Source organism: Nematolebias whitei, chromosome 15, assembly GCF_014905685.2.
Source record: "Nematolebias whitei isolate Nwh7 chromosome 15, NemWhi1, whole genome shotgun sequence".
Taxonomy (NCBI): Eukaryota; Metazoa; Chordata; class Actinopteri; order Cyprinodontiformes; family Rivulidae; genus Nematolebias; species Nematolebias whitei.
Window position 1 is genome coordinate 32,475,522 of NC_056512.1, and position 17,829 is coordinate 32,493,350.

The window sequence follows — 17,829 nt, forward strand, 5'->3', positions numbered from 1 at the left end:
TAGCACTGGCTTACATTTTATACCACACTAGAATAAATAATATAAGGTGGTTTACTCAGACATTTGCATTTACTGCATGGTGCTCTTAATATAGTGTTATGTTTGTCTTTTTTTCTTTTTCTTTAGGCATCTGTGAAATGTCCAAATGCATAAGTCATGCCTAAAGTTGTCTCATTAAAATACTAATGAATGTTTCTGTGCCATTAACACCCAGGTCACTGTTGCTATAGAAATATATGACAACAGATGAGCCACATCTTTCGACGTTATTAAAAATGATTAAATAAGACCCGATTCAGAAATCCAAAGATAGAAAATGTAATCTGATTACACAGATAAAGTCTGAGTGTGAGATAAGGACATTATGTGCACATTTTCCGAACAACATGCTCAGATTTGTTCCAACACCTTTGCATTGTGATTTTTGTCTGTTGTGATCACACCAACACAAAGCACACACACAGTGACAGATTTTATGTGCATTAATCAGAACCTTTCTGTTGCTTTGATGCATTGTGAGGACGCCTCCATATGTAGTGTAAATAAATCACTCAGATAGTAATCTGACTCTGGCAGCAGACATGCAGGTTGTCAGGGTGAAGTGTGGACTGCGGAGCAGTGCTGTGACGGTGATGAAGGAACACCACAACCTCTTGAGGAGGAGTGTTCTAGCCCTTCACAAATTCAAATCACTCCAGACGCTTGGTGGCTGAAAACTTCCTTGGACTGTCGCCTCCCAGACGCTGCAGACTATCAGAAAACTGCAACAAGGGGCAGCAGGAGAGGAGCTATAAATCTGAACCAAAAGATCAACATAAAATAAGAAAAGTCTTCCATCACTTTATACCTTTGGAGCTTCATTCTATATTTGCTCAAATAAAAACTCCAAAGAGTGGACAGAAGAGGGTACAAATCTTTCCTGAAACATTAAGCTTCATGCGCGGATATAAACACATTATAAACATGAAGCCACACCTTGAGATTCATATTAAATTATTAAGAGTCACACAATCCAACATAAAAAAGTAACATCTGCAAACTATACAGTGACACAGAACATTACCCCCACAGAAATTTAAGGTACTAAAAACCACCATTTACCACCGTGCAACGTCTTTTATCACCTTTTATACATCTTTGTATCGCTTTCATGCAGTGGCGATTTTAGCCTCTTCTTGGGTGTGCTCAAGCACCCCTAAATTTTAAATCATCACCCATGAAAATTTTAGATTTTGGTAGGAAATCGTTCTGAAACTTTAGATTCACCAAAATATTGAGTAAATTTGCAATAAATATGGAATAAATGATGACGCTTTTAAACTAGCCAGTAAAATTATTATTTTTTTTATTTTTTTGCACAAGTCGGATCCTCGATGCTGCCTGTCAATCAATTCAGTAGCTAGCATGTCTGTATTGTGCGTCGCAATACAGTTGTACTTGGCAGTTGTCGACCGGGGGTGGAGGGGTGGTGTTGTTAGGGTGCATGAGAGAAGTGGAGCGTGCTCTATTCACACAAGGGGAGCTGTTGGCCAGGTTACTTCTTGTTGCTGTCTAAAATAGTTACTGAATCAAGGGTTTACAAATGTAGGTTAATGTAGATCTTTAAGAACCTGTTCAAATGCAGCAGAATGCAGGAAATGGCATCTACTTTATTCAAAATTTCTGGGGGAAGAGCCCCAGACCCCCCGCCAGTGTGTCCACCAACATTTAAAATGCTCCTGACGCCAATGGCCACTTCATTATTCAAGCCAAGAGCCATTGTCGACACCTAAAGGTCAGATTCTAGAATCGCCCCTGCCTTCATGTATGGCCAGACATGAATCGTATCAGTCTATAACTTGAATTATGCATGAAACTAGAGTGGAATGTGACAAAAAAAAAAAAACACCCATTTACTGAACATTGTTGCACACATTTACATTTAACACATCGGTGGTACAGACAGCTCTGTTACTGATGTTTTTACACATTTCACTCCTGATTCGGTGATTCAAAACTAAATGTCAAAAAGCTATTAATGTCTGACTCTACAATTTATTTATTTTTTTTTGCCTTTTTTCTTGTACAATTATTTACAGATAAATCCTCTCCTCGCCTTTCTTTCGACAGTGGGTTATTTACATGATGTAAGCATGTTTTGTTTTGCTGTGCTTTTTTGTTTTTTCCTAACAGCCGAACAGACATATGGAAACTTAGCACAGGCCCTCGGCTGTAAACAGCATATATAATCCGGAGTCTCCAGGAAAAAAATCCATGTATCCTTGGGGACCCTTTGCAAGTGGGTGTTGGTGTTTGTTATCTCTCCTCAGGTCTGTAACACGGAGTACTGAGAGGTGTCAACCACATTTCATTTGCAGCAAGCGGAGGAGAATTGTAGGAACCATTGATTTTTTTTTCCAATAACAGATATAACCAACGTGACAAAAGGAGCATTGTGGTTTGACATTTCTTGATTTTGAATTTCATTTATAACTTTGTCCTCAACTAAAGCTTCATAGTGGAGTTCTTTAGATAGATTAAAGATGAACTTCCTCAAGCTTCTTGTGTGTTTGTAAGACCTTAGATGCTGGTCTGCAGGTCACCATTTAGCAAAGTACTCTGGGTCTCCGTGGGGTCATTCATCATGCGAGACTTGTCCTGCCGGCTGTCACTGCGCTCCACCTCATCTAGCCCTCCTACCTTCTTAAGGCACAGAACGTTCTGGAAACTCTTCTTGAAGTTCTCCGAGAGGAAGGCGTAAAGGATGGGGTTTGCGCAGCTGTTTGCGTACCCCAGAACCACCACAAAGGCGAAGGTGCTCCTCAGGATGGGAGTAGTGCTGATGGTGCCCGTCACTGAGGTCACGTTGAAGACGTAGAAAGGCAGCCAGCAGAAAACAAACACTGCCACCACGATGGACACCATCCTGGTGACCTTCCTTTCTGAGCGTTTCCTCTTGGAGGAGCCCACGCGGATGCCTGATGACTTCACCTTGATAATGATGAACAGGTAACACAGGCAGATGACCATGAGGGGCAGGAAGAAGCCCAGAATGAAGGTGTAGAACATGAAGGCTGTGTAGTAGGCTTCTTGAGGCTCAGGCCACACAATGGTGCAGAAGCAGCCGTTGGGCTTTGTGATCACACCACTGTAGATAACAATGGGCAGATTAACCAGCAGAGACACCCCCCACACCGCTAGATTGATAGTCTTGGCAATGCAAGGCTTTCTCCACTTTGTGGACTTAATAGGATGCACCACTGCCAGGTAGCGGTCAATGCTCATTACCATCAGGCAGAAGATGGAAGTGAACTGGTTCAGAGAGTCCACCGTCATCACGACCCTGCAGAGCACGAGCCCAAAAGGCCAGTGGACCATTGCCAGCTGGATGGCGATGAACGGCAGGCCAAGCATAAAGAGAACGTCTGCCACCGCCAGGTTGAGGATGTAGATATTAGTGACCGTCTTCATCTTGGCATAGCGCAGGATGACGTAGATGACGAGGGCATTTCCGCAAAGACCCACTGCACAAACCAGGAAGTACATGCAGGTGATGACCACGGTGCTGGTTCTGGTGAAGTTGTCTGTGTAGTTCCCGCTGGTGCTGGACTCGTTTTCCTGCATGAAGCTGTTGTATGTGAGGTGCTCTGATGAGTTCGGAGGGGGTGATGGGAAAACACAGGGTTCCATGATGCTGCCGTCTCTCTCAGTCTAATGCTGGTTATGACATCCCACCTGCACATGAAAATAGAGTTAAATACGGATTGCACCCCATGAAATTAAAGTTTTATCATTTTTATCAGTATTTTTTTTATATATATTTTTGTTCTGGCTTGACTTGCTGACTGATGCCGAGTTTACCTGGTCCACCTGCTGTCACATGACATTTTGCAATAAAGCTGTGTGCATGAGTGACAACACACACAATACAACACTGCGTTGAGCACTTTGCGATATGCTTTTTTCTTGTCACACACAAGGACAGCCATTTTTGGAGGGAACTTATTGATTTTACATCTCGATCACCTCCCCAGAGAACAGACCTGACTGAAAGCACATCTGAAGAAGAGCTCATCTGGATCCAGACCTTTCTAGCACTGACTGGACCTCTTTGTGGATCAAGCCCACTGCTACCAAGGGAAATAATTCCACACACAGAACAACCACAAGTTCTCCAGGAGGACATGCTTGCAATTCCCCATGCTGACAAATGATCAGCTGTGACCAGTTATGTTGAATTCTTTCCTGGCTGTTTTTATTCAGGACTTGGCATGGATGTAAATGAACAACAGCCTAAGTAATTGTATGAGGGGGGATCACAGTCGTGCCAGCAGCCTTGCTGCTGTCATATTCACTGCCAGTACACAGGAGGCAAACACAATCTGACATCTTAGTTCATAGCCAATAACATAAGTGGTTTTATTATGCCAGTTTGTCGAGGGGGGGGGGGGGGGGTGTTCTGCAACAGCAGGATAGTTTGGACTGTGGGGAATTTTTGGTGAACAAATTTTGCTAAAAGGATTGTTTGAACTCGATAACAGATAAATGCTAATTTGTTGACGCACAGTTAAAGAAACATCTTTTGTTTGCTCTGTGCAATAATTTACATGAACAAAGAACTATAAAAAAGACAAAGCCCTTTATAAGACATCTCTTTTAGAGATGCACGATATTATCGCAAGGTATCGGTATCGACCGCTATTTGCGATAAAGTTAAATATCGGACATCGGCTATTCCATCAAAATAACTCACCGGTATAAAATATGTTGTTTTCGTATGACAACTCAGTGACAAGGATGCTTGCAGCGCCAGCACAACGTGATGACATCACGTGCACATACCTGATCTGATCAGGGCGGAGAGGAAAATTCAAAATGTCGGCGGTGGAATTTTTTTTTTTTTGAGGATGTCAGATTCCAAAGATTTTTGATCAACACTGAGCCTCACTACATCGTCCCCAGTCGGAGATATTTTTCCGACATAACCTTACCCGAGTTACAAGCCGTCATTTCCGACGTCATTGAGAAGCTAATAGCCGATAGCACTTGGGTGAGTTCTATTTCCTGTAAGCTACGCCCTTTAAAAGCTGTTGCTATTGGCTGAAGAAAAACAGGAGTCAATCTCTGCAGTGTTGCCAGGTGAGAAATGTAGGATTATCGTACTAGAGACATAAAATTATCGTATTTTGAGGACAATTATTGTACACCCGTCATAACCAAAATAACAAATCTATTGATGCACTATAGTGGTGATGGGTCCGCTTCCAGACGACTCTGCTTCTTCTTCTTTTCTTTTTTCTTTTCCTCACTCATGGGGTGCAGCAAACTATTCATCCAATCATGACCGTTGTTCTGAAGCAAACGCAAATACGTCATTCGTAGATAACATTTAGAAAAGCACTAGCTGGAATTTCCAGCCAATCGTGCATCTGTTTGCGGACACAGATGCCTTCAGGGTTCACAAAAAACCCCGACAGACAGTTGCGACAGGCTGATGACAACCGATTACAACCACATATTCATGGAATGGTCAAATTATCGTATATTTGGCTTTTTTTGGGATTATTGATCGTACATTGTACAGAGGGCAAAATTGTCGTACAAATACGATAATTATCATACACCTGGCAACACTGAATCTCCGGTCCAGATGTAATTTATAACAGACTGAGTGGGGCCCACACAGCAGGTGGGCGCGGACTAGAAGTTTTTGGTGTTCGGCACGCTGCGCGCAGGTAAACCCAATAGCGACAGCTTTTAAAGGGCTACGCTTACACTCATAGAATCTGGGGTTACAATATGTAACCAGCGTTTTTCCACAGACATTTGGATGTCGTGTTAGCCCCGTTAGCATGATTAGTCTTACGGCACAATGGATAGACAGAAACTTTGAGCATAAAAAGGCTGTCCTTCATGCACAAGAGTGCAGAGGAGCCCACACTGCAGCTATAGGAACCCAGAACAAGCCTCCACAAGTGAGACAGCATCACAGGTGACTAATGCTAATAAATAACATTTAACACTTTTCATTTAATTTAAGTTAAAGTGCTATGCATATCATATGGCTGTTACTGAATATATGTCACCAGCTTTTACAGTTGTTACACAATTTTTGTAGCAAATAATCCTAAATAAGAGGAATATGTTCTGACAAAGGAAAGTATATAAAATATCGGTATCGGTTATCGGCCAAATAAGTTTTAACATGTCGGATATCGGCCAAAAATCCAATATCTATAGTAGAATTATCACAGTCATCATCATTGTGACAGAATCCATTAAAACATTATTTTGTTTCAGACCATGCGGCTGTCATTTAGAGGAAAATCCAAGAAAATGTATAAAACAAAGATGTGTTCTCTCAATGAATAATGTTCTTTATTAATAATAATAAAAAAGTAATCTTAGCTGTAATATTTGGTTCCCATGTGAAGTCTGGACATGTCAGGTAACACGCAGCCTCACTGAAGGCAGAGAAAAAGCATCGAGGTCATGTCAGTCATTAACAGTGTTGAGAAACTCTGCACACATCAGCCCAGATTTCTGTTTGGACTGTGCGCTTTGAAGTAGCACATGCACAAATACACATCCCCTCAATAATCCAACCTTCATGTCTCACATATTGTTACATCTTTATCATTGTGCAGTAATTACACTAAAAGGACTGCCTCCAGTTTCTGCATGCAAGCTTAAGTAGATGCTTTTTGAACCATCTTACCTGTAATTGTTCTTCAACAGCCACACAATGCGCCACTTCTTTAAAGTGTGTCAGTGTTCACAGCAGATCCATCTTCAAATGTCCTTTCAAAGACTTTCACTTGATTCGAAAAGGAAAAACTCTCGATACTTTAAAATGTCCTCTTAAGAATCCCATAACGAGTTGCGCACTGGCACAAGAACAAGCGGCTCTGATGCGCTCGCGGTGTGGCGCGCGCTCCGACTGTCTCCAGCTGGAGGGCGCAGGGATGTTAAAGGAGGCTCGTGAGCAGTACCGAGGAGGTGCTGGGGAGCCTCACCTCCTGAACGAGGAGGAGAGTGTTCCACGAGCAGATATTCGCTCCTGTGTAAAAAGACGAGCGGGTTCACGGTGAGCGCACCCTTCAGGGGATGCCTTCAGCGCTATGAAGCGCGCGCTCGGAACCACTGAACGCACGAGCAGATAAAAGTTCAAGGCGTAATAGGTGTCTGTAAAGTCAACACATAAAATATGCAACAGCAAAACATGGTAAAACCAAAATATTTTAATTTTAGGGCTACAAAGTTCAGATCTTTTGAAGTGAAATTCAGTGGAAATGTTATACATGGTCAATATCTTACCTGTTGTAGATAGATCTTTGAACAAAAATTTGGAGAACTGAAGTTTAATCTAGAATGGATTAAGGAGCTAATAAATTGTCCATGTTGACTGAAGCCATCCTAATACAGCTTTAATCTTAAAAAACATCCTTATGCTTCATGCAAACACTATTTTATATTGTCTGGTTTGCTTTCCACTATTAGTTATATAAAATATATATGCAAGATCAAAGAGGAGCAGTTGCTATATAACACTTTCAGTTCAGTCTGAAGCACTTTCAGGAACATCATTTTATTTCTGTAAAAATACCACGTGAGGAGAAATTAACACTGATGTAAACGTTCATTAAAAATATTATTTTGAACCACATTTGAGTTGTTATCATCCATCCATCCATCCATTTTCTTTGCCCGCTTATTCCATTTTGGGTCACGGGGGTCGCTGGTGCCCATGTCCAGCAATCACTGTGCGAGGGGCGGGGTACACCCTGGACGGGTCGCAAGTCCATCACAGGGACACATAGAGACAAACGAGACAAACAACCATTCACTCTCTCACTCACACCTAGGGACAATTTAGAGTTACCAATCAGCCTAACATGCATGTTTTTGGATTGTGGGAGGAAACCGGAGCACCCGGAGAAAACCCACGCATGCACGGAGAGAACATGCAAACTCCACCCAGAAAGGCCCCTGGACCGGGGTTTGAACCAGGGACCTGCTCGCTGAGAGGCAGCAGCTCTACCAGTTGCGCCACCGTGCTGCCACGAGTTGTTATCAAACAGCCGCAATTTACTTAGGTCTTGGACTAGCCAAACATCTTGTCACTCTGGTCAGAAAGAAAATAGTCCCTCGCTACTTCGCGGTTCGACTTTTGCGGACTCGCTCTTCTGTGGTTTTTCAAAGTAAGAGTGGACATGACACAGAATTGGCTGATTGATGGATGAGTCACACAAGCGGCATGGATTGTTTATGTAAAATAAATTATTTTGAATGATTTAGCTCCTGCTGCACCTTTGTGCAGCCCACAAGTGCAGGGAGAAGCTCCCTCTGCAGCATATCATGAGCTCCTCTCTGCCACGCCCACATTTCTGTTCCCTGCTGAAGCAGCTTTGTGACAGGGTTGACCCTTTGCTGCCCAGCTGCACCGATCGACTTTTGTCTTCCAACTTAAAATTCAAAGTATGCCACATTGTAAAATCGTCATAATCACAAAATATAAAAGTGTTAAAAGTTGCTTTTAATTATTTTTGAACTTCTCTTTAGGTGTTACAGTGTAACTGATCAAGAAGTACATTTCTGCTCTGTGCATAAGCTGCATGAAGGATTAACACTTTGTTGCCCTGCTGCGCTTCTCTTCTCTACTATTTAAATTTAAATACTGTAATGTTTCAAAATATTTAAAATATTACAGTATTTACATTTACATTGATTATTTACACAGAAGGAAGGAAACTGGGAGCAAAATTTGAACTTGGACTACCATATCCCTACTTCATGATTTTTCACTTGTCGTGGGGGGTGTCGTCTCCTAAACCCCGTGATGTTTATTATTAACCTTTATTTAACCAGGCAAATCCCATTGAGATCAGGCCTGGGCCTGAAGGCAGCCTAACATGCATGTTTTAGGTCAAGGAACGAGGGACTACTGTATTTTACTCCAAACTGAGACTGTTCAAAGAGCTATCTGCAACAGGTAAGATAATAACCATTTATAACCTTTTGTTAACCCCGCTTTAAACGAACTGAACTATTTCTTTAAGAATGTTTAAGACGCAAAACATTTTGAAATGTTTAGTTACACAACATCACCCAGTTATGAGTGAATTGTGATTTTAAATGATGATGCCAGTCTCTTAAGATCCTCATTTGTCAGAAGAAATCCTTGATGACATCACTAAAAGTTGATGCCTTGCCATGACTTTACTGCAGTGAGTCCAGCCTGAATGAGCTCAGTTTGAAATGATTGACTGATCCATCGCAAAACATTTCACTTCCTAATCTTTAAAGAGTCCCGTGTTGCTCTTTGAGTAATTGTACTGTGAAGCACAGTTCAGTATTTTTTTTTTTTGCGCAGTTTGGCCAAATCTGAGCTGACAGTCCTCCGTGCAAGTTCAGAAATAATCCGGCTGCTTCTGTCCTCTGTCACATCAATAAACACCAGTGAGCCATCATTAGAAGACATGCGTGACTATAACTTTTATATTGCTTTTGCTTTGTTTGGATTATAAATCAGCATTTCCTTCCTGTCATTATGATTCAATTTAATCTCAGATTCAATTTGTTCAAAAAATGTTGTTCTAGGGTATTTTTCTTTAATCAAGTTAAAAAAAGGTCTTTCTAATCTTTTGAATGGTGTGTAGAAAACCCTGTGTGGTATTTGTATTAGGCTTGGATAATGAACATTTGTACCTCCTGCAGAGTCTTGTTCACTGGACTAATGACAGTAGGAAGTATGTTTTTTTTATTAAAAAAACATTTTGTTGTTGTTTTACTATGGAAAGATGATAAACTCAACATTAACTGAATGTAGTCCATAGTTCAGTTTATCACTTTTAATGTTACTACTCTAAATTTAGCCACGTGTTTAAAAGCCAAAAACAAAAAAATTAAAATGAAAACAAGCTGGTTTGGCTCAAAAACCAGTTAAAATGTCAGAGATGGTACAGAAATCAAAACATGGTGAAATTAAATTTGATGAAAATATTACAAACTTACAATTCTAATAGACTTTTAAAAACTTGTTTTTTACATGTTGTATGTGAGCTGAAGGGCGGTACGGCGGTGTAGTTGATAGAGATACTGCCTCTCAGCGAGCAGGTCGCTGGTTCAAATCCCAGCCGGGGACCTTTCTGGGTGGAGTTTGCATATTCTCTTCGTGCATCTGTGGGTTTTCTCCAGGTAGTTTCCTCCCACAGACCAAAAACATGCACGTTAGACTGACTGGTAACTCTAAATTGTCTCTAGGTGAAAGTGAGGGAGTGAATGGTTGTTTGTCTCGTTTGTCTCTATGTGTCCCTGTGATGGACTGGAGACCTGTCCAGGGTGTCCCCCACCTCTCGCACAGTGACTGCTGGACATAAACACCAGTGACCCCAACGACCCAAAAAGGAAGAAGCAGGTAAAGATAATGGATGGATGGATGGATGGATGTTTGCTGAAAATAACCTGTGGTTTAAAATCCATCCATCCATCCATTCATGAAAAAGTAGTCGACCTCCTTGTCTTTGGTTGCCACATTTGACAGCAACCGTTCTTTGTGTATATTTCCAGATTTGCTGTAAATTAAAACTCAGAATCAGAATCAGAATCAGTTTATTATCGCCATGTCAATGAACGAGGTTCACAAACTAGGAATTTGCTTCGACATAAGGTGCGAATAGTAGTAAAGTAAAATAAAGTAAAAATTAAGTAAAAATTAAGTAAAAATGAGAACATTACATAAGACATAAGCCTGTGTACACCCACAAATAAAGTAAAATTAAAAACATAACATAACCATATGTACACCCATACAATAGAAAACAATAAAAAAAGCTTAGAGAACAGTACAGATGGAGTATTCAATTATAATACAGATGTAATGTGACCAAAGCAGACATTATGAGGTAGCATTATGAGTGTTCAGGAGTCCAACAGCAGAGGGGAAGAAACTGTTCTTATGGCGGGAGGTTCTGGTCCTAATGGACCGAAGCCTCCTGCCTGAGGGGAGTGGTTCAAACAGACCGTGTGCAGGGTGAGCAGGGTCAGCTGTGATCCGACCTGCTCGCCTCACAGTCCTGGAGACGTACAGGTCGTGGAGGGATGGAAGGCTGCAGCCGATCACCTTCTCAGCTGAGCGCACAACGCGCTGCAGTCTGAGTCTGTCCCTGGCAGTGGCCCCAGAGTACCACACCGTGATGGAGGAGCTGAGGATGGACTCGATGATGGCTGTGTAGAACTGCACCATCAGCTTGGTCGGCAGCTTGGCCTTCTTCAGCTGTCGCAGGAAGTACAGTCTCTGCTGGGCCTTCTTGATGAGGGAGCTGATGCACTCCAGGCTGCAACTAAGCACAAAACAAAAACGACAACATTAATAAACAAACAAACAAACTAAAACCATATGTGATGGTACACTGCTGATATAGTTGCCATGGTGGATAAAAGATTAAGGATAAACCAAAGGCACGTTCATTTGTAACCGTATTGTCTTTTGTTTTATTCAGTTTTATTCTCACTGGTTTTGGACGATTGCATCATACATTAGACGTAAGCGATGTGGGAAACAACAACTGAATTTCAGCTTCGTCAGAGCAGCCAATTTAGGGTTTTTTAGAACAAATTTATACAAGTTTTCAAACTTTCCATTAATTAGGAAAGCTGCACATGTTTCTTCAGAAACAAGTGTCTAATTTAGACTTTGCACAGTTTAAACTTTGTCTGCAGCAGAGAAGAGCTCAGTCGAGTCCACTGAACATGAAGGATTCCATATCCTTTAGATAAACAACATCAAACACACATTATGCACCCACACACACACACACACACACACACAACACAAACAGGCGCATCTGAACTGTGAGAAAGAAAACTTTGTGAAAAAAACAAAAACAAATGGAGAGTAGTAGAAGAGCGTGTTAAGTTCTGAGGGTGACAGATGATAAAACAAGGAGTTTTGGTGGCAAAGATAAAAAAATAAAATAAAATTAATAAAAACAACCATCATGTGCAATGTTTCTCAGAATTCTTTCAAACTAACAAATGTGTGCCAGTCCATGTAAATAACACTGAATGATGTGCTGGTTGAAATCATGAATCGGGTCTTTCTTTGCTAATTATTCCATAGAAAGTTCAAGCACCTCTCAGTTAGAAGCCTTGATTTAAAAGCATTGATTCTATTTCCTGTGTGAGTGAGGGGTGGGGGGTGGGATGGGTGAGTGGACAAACATTTAGAAGCCTGAGGCAGCTGTAAAATATTCAGTGAATCCTGTTAAGGTTTGTTTTATTTGGTAGATGGGTTTGTAATGATTCTGCTTTAGGAGAAACAAATAAAACAGGCAGGTTGGAAAGTGCTGATGTGACCCGCTTGATCAGAACAAAGTTATCGTGCGCTGCAGTGGCTTCAATCCAACGTTTCCCTTTTCCTTTTCAAATTCATCAAGGAACAAATAAGACACAAAGTTTGTTGTTTTTAGGCTTTTTCTGCCTGTTGTGACATTTTTCAATACCAAAAAAACTTTTATCCAATATTATAAAAATACTGTATAATGAGTGCAAAAATATGCAACATAAAAATAGATGCTGCTATTTCTCAGCATGAGTAAAAATCACAATTTTTGAACAAGCCTGCACCTCACAGTGTGTCATGCCAATGTGCCTTTGAATGAATCTATCTTTTTATTGAACTTTTCACAGTGTGCTTTGGATTGCTTCAAACATATAATCAAAAACTGTAACCAATTAGGAGTGTAAAAAGAGTAAAAAATAAAAATAAAAAATCAACCTGAATATATAATTTTCCATACCAACAAGACAGAAATGGGTTTTAAATACAAATTAATCTCTAAATGGACAATTTTGTGAATTATTTACCTTATTTTTCTGACTATAAGGTGCACTGAATTATAAGGAGCATTAAACGAAACAAAACAGTGAGATAAGTCAAACTTTATTCAACTCATTCACAATAACCATATAACATCAGTTGGAGGTCAGTAAGCTAGAGTTACATTTGGACCCCAAAAAACAAACGCAACCCAACCCCAGCCCGTAGCCATAATTTCCAAACCCCACCCAACCAGACGAATTAACAGTAATTACAGGTCCAAACCCCAAAAAAACTCAGGCATTTTTAATTAAGCTTTGACTGCTTATATGGTTATTAAGAGTCAACGGATGCGCGCGGCTGAAAAAAAGGGGCAGAAGATCGGAGCTGAGGGGGTGATTGTCCTTTCATGACCGTCAAAGAGCATTAAATCCCTGCTTCTCAGAATCAGAATAAACTTTATTATCATTGCACCGAGATACAACGAGAACATGTACGTACAGTCGTCCAAAAGATGGGCGGAGTGCACGAAGCTGCTACTATGAAAGCGCAGCCCTCAGAATTCCTTTTCAGAATAATATTTTGCTTAGATGAGAAAAGGGAAGAAAACATGAGGAGAGACGGTATTAAAAAAGCTCTTTCATGCCGTGTCCTAGACAGGGCACGATTTGAGGCATCAAAAAACCTACCACAGCAAAGCAACATAGAGTAAATAGACGTTATACATGTACATATAGGACGGTGAAGACATTGAATTTTTAAGGGAAAGTCATAGCATAGTCCAGAGCCCCCCCTCTCAGCCATTGTCCAGATAAGAGGTGTTATTTATCATCAGCTAGGTTGACATGTCCACGGCCTTGGGAAAGGGAGGGGTGAGGAGACAGACAAAGCATCTTTGTTTTTTTTCTAAACATGCCAGGAGGAGTTGAGATAAGTCCGCCGTCAAGGCCACAGTTTTGGGTCAGGCAGAACTCGTGAATTGCTGTTTCTGCCTTTTAAAATCTCGCTGCTATATTCCTCTGATGGAAACTCCTGCATTCTGCATTATTCAGACACGGACCCTGCTCTGACATGTCGGATATTTTGGGATCTCACCTGTTTGGGTCGTTGGCTGCGCGTGTCCGCTATGTGCAGCTGAATCTTTTTTTTTTTAAATTACACCACCATCTTCTAAAGGAAAGAACAAAGATGTGTAATTTGTTTGAATGTTTTTCTTTACTTTAACTGAACTTTATTTTACCTCTTTCAAGGCTGGTCAGCACGCGGTCAAATGGCCTCGTGTGGCTGGTGAATATATGGCAAGCCATGTTTCCATATAATTGGACTGTCAGCCACACGCGCCGCTGACGCAATCAAAAGCCCGACACCGGCCCAGCCCACACATTAAGCATATTATTATGGCCTGACCGGGCCGGGTTTTGGGTTTGGGTTCGAAATAACAGCTCTAAAGTAAGCATAACCAGAATTAATACACAAGGAGCACATGATTATTAGGCTCACTGTCTTTTGTTGAGAAAATTAAAGGATTTTAAGTGTGCATGATAGTCCAAAAAAATACGGTAAATTCTAAGATGTTATTGCATTTTCACCCATCAACGTAAGAGTGATTTCCTTTATTTCCAGTGATCTATTGCTATTTAATACAAAAAGGATGGTTTAAGAGCCCATTTGTAATTAAAACTCCACAGGTCACATTATATATTATAATCACTTGTTAGTTGTTACCTCAACATTACAACAATACCACTGAGCTACCACATCCCCCAAAAATATATTCACTAGATTTACTTTAATTTCCCATCAGATAAAAAAAAAAAAAAAAAAAAAATGTTGACCACACTGACAAGATTTGAGCTAAACACAACTGATAAAACCTGGCCACCTGGCCACATTGCCAAAAAACGTATTTTTTTTTCAATCCAATATATCTTAACTTGTTTTTACTGACGCACAAATTGTGTTAAACTTCAATAAATCCTGTTACTACACATAAATTATGAATCAGGTTTCCAAACCTTGCGGTCACAAAAGACAAAATAAATTTCTTGGCTAATTAATTTAATTTAAGCGGCAGAGTTTGACGTGTATGTTCCTAAAAGTTCCTGTTTCCCGCCACATCTTTTGTCTTTCAGCGCAACAAGAGAAAGCATTGTCCGTCTGAAATTACAGCGCCGTTAATGTCATGGCTGCATCCGGTGTACATTGTTCGGCACATTGATTTAAAGAATTTAATTGTGTTTGAGCTGTTCTGATATCCAGATTCAGTGACTCATCTAATCAGGGAGAAGCTATTTTATGTGACCACATGGACGAAATCCATCTTCCTACTTCTTTGTGACTCTTATCAGCCGAAGCAGTCTCAGTCATAAGTCTAAGCCAATTTGTGCTGCCTGCTCTGTTCGTATTCTTTCCACACAGCTGTTTGTTTCCATAAAATGAGTCTGGCTGCTCTGATAAAGCTCGATCGGGCTGACTGTACCTCTCAAAGGCACAGATTTGGTGAGGGGTGATCTGTCCACGTTTGGTATTTTTCTAAAGCATTCAGGTGGCGACCATTACGAATCACAGTCCTAAAAATTATAGCAGCTGATGTCTCATAGATCAACATTTTTTTGTATTTGTTGCATTCTTTACATGTTTCATTTGCATCTGAGCATTTTCATCACATTTACAGTCTAAAAACTTAGAAAACGTACTGCTGTGTTCACACTTTAAACACTTCAGCTGAGGAGATTGTATTACATTGAAAGTGGCAAATGGAATATAAAACTATCAAGCATTGACCTACTGAGTTTTGTTTTAAGTTCATTGTCATGCTTCGACAACTTTTCAAATGAATTTTTAATAGCAAATACGGTTGTCCTTTTTGCTAGCATTACACAGCACAAGTTTTGGATTGTTGTTCAGCTTTGTGTTGTTTGACACTTTCATCGATCATGTGGTAACTATTTATGATCGAAGACAATACTAAAAAGACTCTACAATACAATGAAATAGGGCACAATCAATTATACTTTATTATAGTAATTACTAATACAGCCTACTTACAGGGTACATACCTGATAAATACCTATGATTAATTAACAGGGTATGTAGCTGGAGGGCAGCACGGTGGCACAACTGGTAGAGCTGCTTCCTCTCAGCGAGCAGGTCCCTGGTTCAAATCCCAGTCTGGGGTTCTTTCTGGGTGGAGCTTGCATGTTCTTTTCGTGCATGCGTGGGTTTTCTCCAGGTACTCCAGTTTCCTCGCACAGACCAAAAATGTGCATGTTAGTCTGATTGGTAACTCTAAATTGTCACTAGGTGTGAGTGAGTGAGCGAATGGTTGTTTGTCTCATTTGTCTCTATGTGTCCCTGTGATGGATTTGCGACCTGTCCAGGGTGTACCCCGTCCCTCGCACAGTGATTGCTGGACATGGGCACCGGGGACCCCCGTGACCCAAAATGGAAGAAGCGGGTCAAAGATAGTGGATGGATGGATGGATGAATGGATGGTATGTAGCTGGTACTTATGGAGTGCATAGCTGGTAGTCGTAACATCAGGGATACTTATGAGATATGTACTTGGACAATTATACTGACTTGCACCCTGTACTTACTGTATTTGGTCCCTGTTAGGTACTTATAACAGGTATTTACAGGGTACCTACATGTATAGAGTATAGTATCTACTGGATATGTAAGGAGGTACTCACTGGTATGTACATGTTACATACAAGAACAGGGTTGCATTATGAAGTGACTAATCCTGCATTTGCAGGCTACATTCATTCATTCATTCATTCATTCATTCATTCATTCTTTATTTATACAGGTTAGTCCCATTGAGCCTCAGGGACTCATTTACAAGAGAGACTTGATTTTAACAAAGAATGATGAAAACAGATTGCCAGACATGGGCACTGGCGACCCCTGTGACCCAAAATGGAAGAAGCGGGTAAAAGATAATGGATGGATGGATGATGAAAACAGTACACAACAAAGGCAACAGTAGAGAATCATAAAAGAAAGCATACAAATTGAAATGAACAAATAAAAGAAAATTGTATTGAAAAACAAAAAACAAACAAAAACAGCTAGATTGTAAGGCGGTGTAGAAAAGTAAAAACAGGAACGTGTCTGCATTGGTCTTTCCCATGAACTTAACAGATGTTTGAAGCCACTTAGAGAGGTCAAGGTCGAGAGCTTCAGATGTTTTTGCAAGATATTCCAGGAAACAGGAGCGGAGTAGGAGAAGGCCCTTTTGCCAAGTTCAGTCCTCACTGAGGGAACACTGCAGGTAATAATGTCCCAAGAGTGCACTCTGTAGCTGCACTCACACAGAGACATGTAGGACGAGATGTATGAAGGCAACAGACCAGTAAGTGATTTAAAGATGAAAATGTACCAGTGAGAAAACAAAGTCCATGCTCAATAATCCAGGTATACAATCCAACATTTTTCAGTCAGGTCATCTGGACAGTTTCTTTTTTAGTGCTGAAATGTTTCACCTTCGATCCGGAAGGCTTCATCAAACAAGGAAACGCACAACACAAAACTGATTCTTCCCCCAACAGCTTACTCCAAAGTGGAACAAACCAGTTATGTTGGTGCTAAGATGGTCTCTTTGGCATGTCCCTTCCTCCATTGCTGTCCCTCTTCCTTGTTGACAGTCATGTCAAACTGGTTGCCTTCCGGATCGAAGGTGAAATGTTTCAGCACAAAAAAAAGAAACTTGAAGAGACAGATCTGTATTAAGAAGAGACGTTCTCCTTTTGAGAAATTTTGTTTTGTCAAAGTGTATTTAATTTAAATTGCTGTCATAGGGTGACTCTTTTTTTAACCATGTTTTAATTGTTTTTGAACTCTAAATACTAATAACTATTATTTTTTGTACTTCTAACACGTGGCTCTATGTTGAAATGGATCAAAAGCAAATGCTAAATATTAATTGCAAAACACATCAGAGACTGAAACTGCAAATTAAATTAAACATCTTGCAGATGCAAGTTATCCCCACGTTAATGGTTTCACTTCATGTGAAATTCAAT

General features: G+C 40.6%; 2 protein-coding genes across 2 annotated transcripts in view; one reads left to right on the top strand and one right to left on the bottom strand.

Annotated features, from left to right (window-relative positions):
• cant1a (calcium activated nucleotidase 1a) overlaps positions 1-17,829 on the top strand; it is an 865,245-nt gene that overhangs the window by 264,131 nt on the left and 583,285 nt on the right. The window lies entirely within an intron of this gene.
• On the bottom strand, positions 2,535-3,698 carry LOC119421667 (somatostatin receptor type 2-like). The gene has a single exon (XM_037689014.1). The coding sequence runs from the start codon at positions 3,667-3,669 to the stop codon at positions 2,560-2,562; it is 1,110 nt and encodes a 369-aa protein (XP_037544942.1). The 5' UTR covers positions 3,670-3,698; the 3' UTR covers positions 2,535-2,559.

Coding starts and splice junctions, on each gene's coding strand:
- LOC119421667 (XM_037689014.1), bottom strand. CDS start 3,669: ATGGAACCCTGTGTTTTCCCATCACCCCCTCCGAACTCATCAGAGCAC.